Here is a 9,199-nt window from a genome sequence, read left to right on the forward strand (position 1 = left end):
AGTCATGAATCTTAACTTTTATTTCAGCTTCACCTCTCACTTTGGTTTGGAAACATGAGGCACCAGTAAACACGCTGGTTGCTAAATACAGGCAGCAGAAGTTTACACACAGTGAGGAGAAGTTGCGTAAAGTAGTCAAAAAAAAAAACAAGCATTACAAAAAAGGCATTTGTTCTCAAATAACTTAATAAGATGTACCAAAACCATTACTCTTTTCTGAGCTGCATTCAAACCACACTGCATCACACCCAGTCACACCAGGGAAACGTGGTCCAGCTTTTTGGGGTATTTATTTGCCACAGTGAAGGCTTGACATCTAGTAGTGGTTGATACCATTTCCCTCGCTCTGCCCCGCCATATTCTGGACTTGCAGCCCCTCTCTGAATCCTCCTCACTGGTCTTTCTTGCTCTCTGTGGGCGGCTCCAGGTTGTCGGTTTCAGGGGGGAGCTCGTCGCCAACCTCCTCTGGTGGAACGCCGTTCTGCTCCTCTTCTTTCAAACCACGACTTTTGTTCAGCTTCTTGGATTTTTGGAAGAGTTCGTTGAGATTGAACTCTCGGATAATGTTCTCCTAGGAATGAAATAAAAACGTCATGTTAGGATATGTCTTTGTGGACGTGACAGTTTGTTGCACACAAGACTGGGTGACGGTGGATAAGTGGAGAGCAGGGCCGTCCTTCAATCAGAGGTGATACAATCCCCGGCTCCGGCCCCACTAGTCTCATGTCAATGTGTCGTTGAGCAAGACACTTAACCCCAGAATTGCTCCTGTAGCTGCGCCTACGGTGTGATAGAATCTGAATTGTAAGTCGCTTTGGATAAAAGCGTCTGCTAAATGACTGTAATGTAAAGACTTGCCTCACTGAAGGTCCAAGACACAGCTCTCCCTTTACTGTCCACCATCGGACGTCTCATGAGTTCCCGCCCGTCTTGGAACAGCACCAGTGAGGGCAGCTGCTTGGCCAGTGGAGAAGTACTAACCCTGTAGCTGTTCAGACATAATTCATGGGACAGTCAATTTTTCTGTGCTCAGAGAATCTGACAAATGTGTAGAAAGCATAAACAAAACAATATTGTGGCATTAAGACAGAGGTGCAAAGTGGAAGAAATGTCCGACCTCTCTGAAACCTCTCCATAGCGACCGATGTCCACTTTCCCAAACCTGAGTCCAGCACAGTTGTACCTACAGTACACAGAGGACCACACACACGTATGACTTTACAGTGAATACAGAACATATAGGAACAAATAAAATAATATTGTAGCCTATATATATAATAAATCCAGGAATGTTTATGAGTCATAAGGTTTATCTTCTTCAAGCAATAAACTTCCTACTTATAAATAGATATCATGGTTGCCTATTTAAGGTATGTCGAGTGATTTGAAGGTTTATAGTCAAAAGTGTGTATTTGTCTAGTATTTTGTCTTGAACACAGCTCGGCAAATCAAAACTATTTTGGTTTTACCATCGTTGGCTAATTAACCTGAAGGAGGGTCTGACTCAAACAGTTCAGCCCTCGGTATCTTCATTACTTATCTCTTACTTGAGTGAAAGGTTGGCAAAGACGGGAGCGAAAGACTGGCAGTCAGAGGACCAGTTGGCATAGAATTCAACAATCCAGGTTACTCGACTGTCTCTCTGCAGCTCCTCCTGATGACTCAATCAATTAGATTTGAACAGATTACACACGTGTAGATCTCAGTCATACAAAATGCAAACATTCTTATTGCATTGTGCAAATAGAAGCTCACATCTTTATGTTATTACATTACATATGAATGAATACTCGATTACTCCATTATAATTACAGTCTGTAGTGTAACACTCACATCTATGGTCTTGTCACTGAAGTACTTGATGTACTCGGGGCCCATGTAGAGAGGCGGCTTACAGGTCATGACGAATGCTGGAGAAGAGGCATAGATAAACAGACTAATGAGTCGCCGTAACAGCGCCTCCCAGTGGATGAAATCAACGTCTAAATGCAGGTTTTACATTTTCTGAAGCTGTGAAAGTCTCAAATTAGGTTAAAAACAAATATACATTTAAACCCTAAAAGCATTGTTTTGAATATCCTCAGTGGAATAGGTGCTTGATACAAAATATATATATATATATAAAGAGGAATATAAATAAAAAGGTACCCACACTGGACTTTAGTAGTCATGTGCTGATGTGTTAGGTCAAAACATCTGTAATAAAACAGGTACTCCAAATGCAGTTTCAAGGTACCTTTATTTTTAGCTATTCATGTTAATCAATTTCCAATGTCTTATTTTATGAATATCTACCAATAATTCCATAGAAACTGTGGGGGAATATATAGATCCAAGTCGATATTTGTCTTTAATCAGATTTGGAGGATGTTTTAATGTGAAAGAAGGACTACTTCATTTACACACTACTAAAATGTGTCCTTCCTGATGGGGGATAGTCTACCATAGATATTGAGAGTGCAGCAGTATTTGTATAAAGGGGTTATAAGACCACTGACCGACACACAGCGCGAGGTAAAGGATGCCGAGCCGGATGTCCAGCCTGAAGAAGAGGATGACGTTGGCCACTTTACTGAACAGGAACAAGTTGCCCATGTGCTGCTCCATTGTGACTGAGAAAGAGAGAGAAGAAGAAGAAGAAGAAGAAGAAGAAGAAGAAGAAGAAGAAGAAGAAGAAGAAGAAGAGGACACACATTGAATGCAGCAGACGAGAAACCTTCACGCGGTTGGTACAAGGTCACAAGGAGGCAAGGTTACACTGCAATTTAAATGTTTACACAACAAAGCAACGGTTTTAGCAAAGCACTTCCTGGATGTGGCTGGCTGCAGGGCTTCTCGGGACTCAAAACAGTTAAACATTAAGTCACAAATACCTCTTTGGTTGAAGTTTAACACTACATGCACATTATAGGACACTAGTGTCCTTCCTTCCTTCCTTGTTGTGCGATAACATTTTGAACACAGTCCCATGTCTGTCGACACTTTAGGTTAAAGGTGAGGTTTAATTAGGAGATACACTTCTCATATGAGTCAACATATCTCAGACGGGAACATTTTGCCTTCAGTGCTTTCTGCCAGAAAAAGTTTGTTTTAACCAAAACATTATTTTTCCCCAAATCTAACTAAGTTTTTGTTGCCTGGACTGAAAGAGATTTGTGGCACAAAAAAAAAGGCTTCTGCCAATATATCCTGGTGGTTCCCTGCTCCCAAATTGAACATAATTGATGTTGACTGTTTACAATGTAAACAAACACTTACCGTGTTGGTTTACACACATACAAACGTGAGCACGTGTGTGTGTGTGTGTGTGTGTGTGTGTGTGTGTGTGTGTGTGTGTGTGTGTGTGTGTGTGTGTGTGTGTGCGTGTGTTAAGGGGGAGGGTACTTACTTGCTCTTCTGTTCTTCATCATAACTATTGCACTAAGAAACATGAGAATCTCCAACTCTCTCTATAAACCAAAAAGAGAAAACATGAAACAACTTTGTGATAAGTGATACATTATGTTATTATGTTAACTCTATATATAGCGGCAGGGCAGCGCTGCAGCGCCACACTATCCACCATGCATGCTCACCCAGTCGAAGTCGCAGGAGTTGCCGTCCTCTCGCTGGGTCGCCAGGTGCTCGCACAGACCGGGAGCCTTTCGGACCAGCATGAAGGCGACGGTCATGAAAACCGAGGAGATATAATACGGTTTCAGAAGCCATTTGTAAATCTGAGGTAAGTGGTACAAAAAAGTACAGAGTCCTGTGATTAGACCCATGCTGGTAAAGACGACAGTCAACCTCAAGGGGTTTGAGGAGGAATGACAGCTGGAAGGAACGGACTGAAGGACCTGGCGACCAGCTCGAACTGCGCATGTGCCCAAAAACACGAGTTCGTAGTTTCTGGGAGCAGCGACTCGCCGTAGATTTGGCGGGTATTGAAAAAACATAAACAAGAGGAGGAAAGATGGAGGAAAGCGAAGCCACAACACAAAATAAGACTGTAGATCAGGTTTGTGGTCCAAACTCATCTGTGAACCGAACTAATGAAGCCACAGGAGAAGTTTCCTCACAGGTGCCTAATCCTCCCGAGGAGACAGCAGCTCGGTACAAGAGGCTGAAGTTGTTCGACAAAGTGATGCAGAAGAGCCTGGAGAAGTTCATCGACCATGCCAGGTAAGTTGTGTTTGTGGTAGAAATTTGTCCCGAAACGACAGTATTCATTGTCACAGGAAGTCAGACCTTATTGAAAAGAACTGCCTATTTAAAATAGGCAGTTAAAAGATGTAGGATTCAATTTTGGGGGGGGAATAATAACTGCCTTATTTTCTTCTAGCTTTCTACACATTTCGTAAAATAGCACAATGTATCTATTTGGGCAGCAGCAGATTATTTTTTTCCCCATTATCTCTATTATTGTTATATTATAGATTGTTAGGTGTCAGAAAATAGTGAAAAAGTGCCCAGAAAAGTTCCTGGAGTCCAAGGTGATACCTTCAAGCTGCTTTTTTTTTGTCCAAACAGTGAATCAAATGGCATTTTCTCTTGATAAATGACTTAGCAAGTCAGTTATTTTTCTGTCGATGAAGTTATAGATTAATCAAATAATCATTTCAGTACTAGATTGGTTAAGCAGTCTGGTGTTTTGGGAAAAAACACAATTTCACTTTTTGTTGACACTGCTTTCGCTTACAGTTTTAACAGATTTGCCAGCATGTTTCGGCCGCTGTACAAAAAGAACCCACAGAGGATGGAGAGCATTCACAAGCAGTTCATTGAGGAGCTGCAGAGGACTATACAGGTTTGCAGCCCACCACACATTAGTACCATGTATGAAACGTTTAAAAACAAATGGAGGCTCTTCTGCCTTGTTATGTGTGTATATGTACTTTTCTACCTGCTTTTGCTTTTTATTTGCTTACGTCAATGCCCGTGTTTGTGTATTTGAAGGACGACATCAGCAGATTGATTGAAGAAGGTCGGTTAGAGCTCAAACTGAATGAGCTGGACCAGCTGGAGAGTGCTGCCAAGAAGAATGCAGACCCTGCATGGTCCGTAAACACCACTACAACCATTTCACCTTCTGCTTTCTTTGCAATTAAATGATCAACTGGTTACATGTCAAGCTTTTGATTGTTTATGCTCAGTTTCCCTGTAAATCACTTCTACCCTCTTTGACAAAATCTTAAGACTGAAATCCATCAGCTCCTATTACCACCACTCATTCAAATACTTAATAACAACTAGCAAGTTAATTTACTTACCATTAATATAATTGTAATGTTTCCATTTTGCAACATGATTCAAATACAAAACATCTTAATCCTTTGATAGGCGGCCAAGTGGAGTTCCTGAGCAGGACTTTTGCAGCTTTTTGATTCCATACTATCAAAAGCAGGAGAACTACATGCGGCAGGAGCTGAAAAAGATTCAAGCAGAGAATGCTGCCCTATCACAGAAGGCCCAGGCTGGTAGAGAGAGTCTTGCTCAGACTGAATTACGTATTTCTACCACTGTTGATGAGTGGAAGGTGAGAGGGAAACTATTGGCAAAAGAATTATTAGAGCTATAAAGGATATAATTATTAAAAAAACTCACATTCAACATGTTTATTTATTTTTAAGTAATGTTTGAGTCTTTACTCTAGAATGTATTTGTGACATTAGTGAGATCATTGAACAGTATTAATCAAAATCTGCATTTTACTTCTCAGGTACGTTTTAGTAACATTAATATATTTTAAATGCGAGTGATGCTTTTTTAATTAAAACAATTGAGGAGAAAAAAACTGTCTGACAACTTATGATGACGGACAAATTATAGTCGTGCACCATGACAAGAATATTTAAAATAGACGTTTGCATTGACTTCTAACAGTTTTCTTTGTATGTTTTGTTGTTTCACTTTTAGGCATCGGTCACAGAGTTTGAAAGGCTGGCATCTTCTCTTTACCCTGCCGATGTCTTTGATGTGTGATCTTCAAATAATTTGTCCTGCAGATATATCGAATAACTTAACTGTACATGTCAGATTTGTTCACTATGCCTGTTTGTCTGAAAATAAACTTGAAATCTTGGATATAACAAATAAATTGTGACCTGGGTGATTATATCAGTGTGGGCGTATATATACCAACCATTATGGTAATGTGCGTGTTTATGCCTGGTACTACGGTACATGGGCCATGAAAATAATGCCACAAAGAAGTGAGGAGTCGGGTTGTTCACACACGGATGGATTCAGGGTGAACATCCTGTCAAACAGGCCACAAGCTTGACGAAACTTAACTTTTTCTCTCAATATAAATGTATTATTCGTGATAGATATGACGGAAATGTTTTCAACTCTGTTCGGGCAAAACGAAGCTCAGGGACCTCCCGGCTCGTCGTCTCTGGGTTTTGGACCAGGGAAGCCTCCGCCGCCTGTGCCGCAAAATCAAGCCTCCATGGCGGGGCAGATGCCACCGCAGCTCGGGGATGAAGGGCCTGCCCTGCGGAAGCCCGGAGCCATGAATGAACCTTTCTACTTACTGCGAGAGCTTCCTGGTACTGTCTGGCTGTTATTGTGACCCGTTGAATGCTTTTTTTGTGTTATTTGTTTGTTAATTTAAAGAAAGAGTAGAGCTGCTATTAAAGGGTTGTTAAGCAGTTTGTAAACAATGCTAGCTAAGGTTAGCTAGCAAGGTAAGTGTTACCGAAAATATCGATTAAGCTAATTAACGTTACCGGTTCTAGCCCACTGTTTTTTCATAGGTTATTTTTCTTTATCTCGGTTGTGACACAAAAACATCCATCTGACTTTACTATGTTTTAACTGTGTGTATGTGTGTGTTTAGTGGGAAACGAGTTAACGGGCAACACCAACCTCATCACCCACTACAACCTGGAGCACGCCTACAACAAATTCTGTGGGAAGAAGGTGAAGGAGAAGCTCAGCAACTTTCTGCCAGAGTTACCAGGTGGGTTATGTGTGTAGGAATTAAACGTGGTGTTAATATTGGAGACTGCACACGTTTCATTAGGAAAAAATAAATGTAGTGAAGATAATGATTCATGTGAAGTACAGGACACAAGTCAAGTTTCCCAAGCTACTCTATTCCTGAAAACCTGTTCTTTCTATTACAATTTTTCTCATTTCCCCTAAAATGACACTACTTTTGTTTGTTTTTAACATATGCTTGCCAATCAAATGCCTCTCATCTTTATGGCTGTGTGTGTGTTCATGACCTTGTTCTTTAATTATTTTTGTATTACGATCTCTGAACCCCCCCCCCCTTCTAACCCTCACTTCAAATTGTCCTCTTCCGTGCTGCAGGTATGATCGACTGTCCGGGCACTCAGGACGGCAGCTCGTTGCGCTCTCTGATCGATAAGCCTCCAGTGTGTGGGAACTCCTTCAGCCCGTTGACAGGCGCTCTGCTCACAGGCTTCAGACTACACACAGGACCAGTACGTACTGAATATATCGATATATTAACAGTATGTGTGTGTGTGTGTGTGTGTGTGTGTGTGTGTGTGTGTGTGTGTGTGTGTGTGGAGAGAGAGAGAGAGAGAGAGAGAGAGAGAGAGAGAGAGAGAGAGAGAGAGAGAGAGAGAGAATGGCAACGTCATTAGTTAGCATATTCTGTCCTACAGGTGTTCTTCATTTTTTTATTATATTGTTCAATATTTACACGCAGGCATATTCTTGTGTTCTGTTTTCCCAGCTACCAGAACAGTACAGACTGATGCACATACAGCCTCCAAAGAAGAAGAGCAAACACAAGCACAAACACCATCGACTACAGGACCCGTTACCACAAGGTATGACAAACTCTTCGTATACACTAGTGCAAAATAACGCAGCATGTTTTCAGGCCACTGAGCTGCTTCTTTTCAATGTCATAGAAACTCCATCAGACACTGATCCCAAGAAGAAGAAGAAGAAAAGGGATGACGATCCTGACCGCAAGAAAAAGAAGAAAGACAAGAAAAAGAAGAAAGTAAGAAAATTTGTCAAGCTACCAATAATTCATAAAGTTGCCAATTAATTAAGATTCATTTTAAAAACAAATGCGACGACTCTTTCTAGAAGGCATGACCCGGTTACTGAAGATAATCCACAGACCTTGTTGTGAGCAGTTTCATGTAGGAACTGTTTTCCAACACTAGAGTGTGAAAGAGCTTCAAAACTAGCTGGCAGACAACTGCTCTGACTTATTATTGCTTTTTTAAAGTTATGACTTCTATCTATTTGCAAACAGTTTCCAAACCACCCAGTGGCTTCTATCGGATGTGTTACATCATCCCATTATGCCATTTTTGCCAGACTTCTGTACTCTGGGACCCGTACATTTGCACATTTTTTTCTTTTCTGAGAACATGTGTGGCTTTTGAGCAAAAGGTCTGTAATTGTATCATTTATGATAAGGCATATCATATCCCCCCAATATATAAATCATTGAAATCCTCATCAACTCTCTTCCAATTCTTATAGAAAGCTCATTTGTTCCCCTCAGCATTACAGACTACAGACTGAACTCAGCAACAGTGAACACAACAGCTTTGCACTCGGCTCAGATCTCAGATTCACAATATAATCGCTCGCATGTCCACGCAAGTAAAAACGGTCTGTTTACATCTCTGTCTCTCTCCAGAACCGCCACAGTCCCGACCACCCCGGCCTCGCTGGATCACAACCCAACAGCAACAGCCTCAGATAGACAGGAGCCCACTGTGTGCATGCCGGCGTTTGAGCGTGTGTGTGTGTGTGTGTGTGTGTGTGTGTGTGTGTGTGTGTGTGTGTGTGTGTGTGTGTGTGTGTGTGTGTTTTACAGATAATTGTATTATTGGGAGTATGTTTTAATTAATGAGGAAATGAATCAAGTAAGGTGTGTGTGTGTGTGTGTGTGTGTGTGTGTGTGTGTGTGTGTGTGGGGGGGGGGGGGCGACACAGTGGATGTGTGTGATGATGTAGACAGGTTACAGAGCAGTGTACAAGGCAGAGACGAGCTGTGTGGTGTTATGGATGACTGAGCAGGCACTGTATGTATGTATGTATGTCCCTGTTTGATTTTGTTGTGATATCTTTTGACCATATTGCCAAAATCAAATAAACTTTTGGTTATTATCTTCGCATGCGTCTCCTTTTTATAAGCCCTCGTGGGAACGTAGATCATATGATCACAAACATGGTTGCATGGTTTGAAATGCAGCAGTGTAACGACAACAATGAC

At 41.4% G+C, this 9,199-nt stretch overlaps 3 protein-coding genes across 3 annotated transcripts; 2 read left to right on the plus strand and 1 right to left on the minus strand.

The window, feature by feature from the left end:
• Positions 1-2: 2 nt before the first annotated feature.
• Positions 3-3,837, minus strand: tmx2a (thioredoxin-related transmembrane protein 2a). The gene is made up of 8 exons (XM_068714863.1): positions 3,576-3,837; positions 3,389-3,449; positions 2,499-2,612; positions 1,834-1,910; positions 1,548-1,654; positions 1,118-1,183; positions 859-988; positions 3-571 (listed from the first exon to the last, which is right to left on the minus strand). The coding sequence occupies exons 1-8, from the start codon at positions 3,762-3,764 to the stop codon at positions 392-394; spliced, it is 924 nt and encodes a 307-aa protein (XP_068570964.1). The 5' UTR covers positions 3,765-3,837; the 3' UTR covers positions 3-391.
• Positions 3,838-3,923: 86 nt separating this feature from the next.
• On the plus strand, positions 3,924-6,070 carry pmf1 (polyamine modulated factor 1). The gene is made up of 5 exons (XM_068714873.1): positions 3,924-4,161; positions 4,681-4,786; positions 4,936-5,036; positions 5,320-5,515; positions 5,896-6,070. Exons 1-5 carry the CDS (start codon positions 3,953-3,955, stop codon positions 5,959-5,961), a joined length of 678 nt encoding a protein of 225 aa, XP_068570974.1. The 5' UTR covers positions 3,924-3,952; the 3' UTR covers positions 5,962-6,070.
• Positions 6,071-6,166: 96 nt separating this feature from the next.
• Positions 6,167-9,093, plus strand: med19a (mediator complex subunit 19a). The gene is made up of 6 exons (XM_068714872.1): positions 6,167-6,530; positions 6,821-6,943; positions 7,300-7,433; positions 7,691-7,787; positions 7,872-7,966; positions 8,621-9,093. Exons 1-6 carry the CDS (start codon positions 6,311-6,313, stop codon positions 8,684-8,686), a joined length of 735 nt encoding a protein of 244 aa, XP_068570973.1. The 5' UTR covers positions 6,167-6,310; the 3' UTR covers positions 8,687-9,093.
• The last annotated feature ends 106 nt before the right edge of the window (positions 9,094-9,199 follow it).

The sequence above is a fragment of the Cebidichthys violaceus genome, unplaced genomic scaffold, assembly GCF_023349555.1.
Source record: "Cebidichthys violaceus isolate CVI_PGR_0920_01 unplaced genomic scaffold, fCebVio1.0.p SCAF_2, whole genome shotgun sequence".
Lineage (NCBI taxonomy): Eukaryota > Metazoa > Chordata > Actinopteri > Perciformes > Stichaeidae > Cebidichthys > Cebidichthys violaceus.

Bases quoted from the DNA above. Each gene is read 5' to 3' on its own strand.
- tmx2a (XM_068714863.1), bottom strand. From the start codon at position 3,764: ATGGGTCTAATCACAGGACTCTGTACTTTTTTGTACCACTTACCTCAG. The intron at 3,450-3,575 runs GTGAGCATGCAT...TTTGGTTTATAG, and splicing joins ACTCCTGCGACTTCGACTGG to AGAGAGTTGGAGATTCTCAT. The intron at 1,655-1,833 runs GTGAGTGTTACA...TTGAGTCATCAG, and splicing joins TCAGTGACAAGACCATAGAT to GAGGAGCTGCAGAGAGACAG.
- pmf1 (XM_068714873.1), top strand. From the start codon at position 3,953: ATGGAGGAAAGCGAAGCCACAACACAAAATAAGACTGTAGATCAGGTT. The intron at 4,787-4,935 runs GTTTGCAGCCCA...GTGTATTTGAAG, and splicing joins AGCTGCAGAGGACTATACAG to GACGACATCAGCAGATTGAT. The intron at 5,037-5,319 runs GTCCGTAAACAC...ATCCTTTGATAG, and splicing joins AAGAATGCAGACCCTGCATG to GCGGCCAAGTGGAGTTCCTG.
- med19a (XM_068714872.1), top strand. From the start codon at position 6,311: ATGACGGAAATGTTTTCAACTCTGTTCGGGCAAAACGAAGCTCAGGGA. The intron at 6,531-6,820 runs GTACTGTCTGGC...GTGTGTGTTTAG, and splicing joins CTTACTGCGAGAGCTTCCTG to TGGGAAACGAGTTAACGGGC. The intron at 7,967-8,620 runs GTAAGAAAATTT...GTCTCTCTCCAG, and splicing joins AAGACAAGAAAAAGAAGAAA to AACCGCCACAGTCCCGACCA.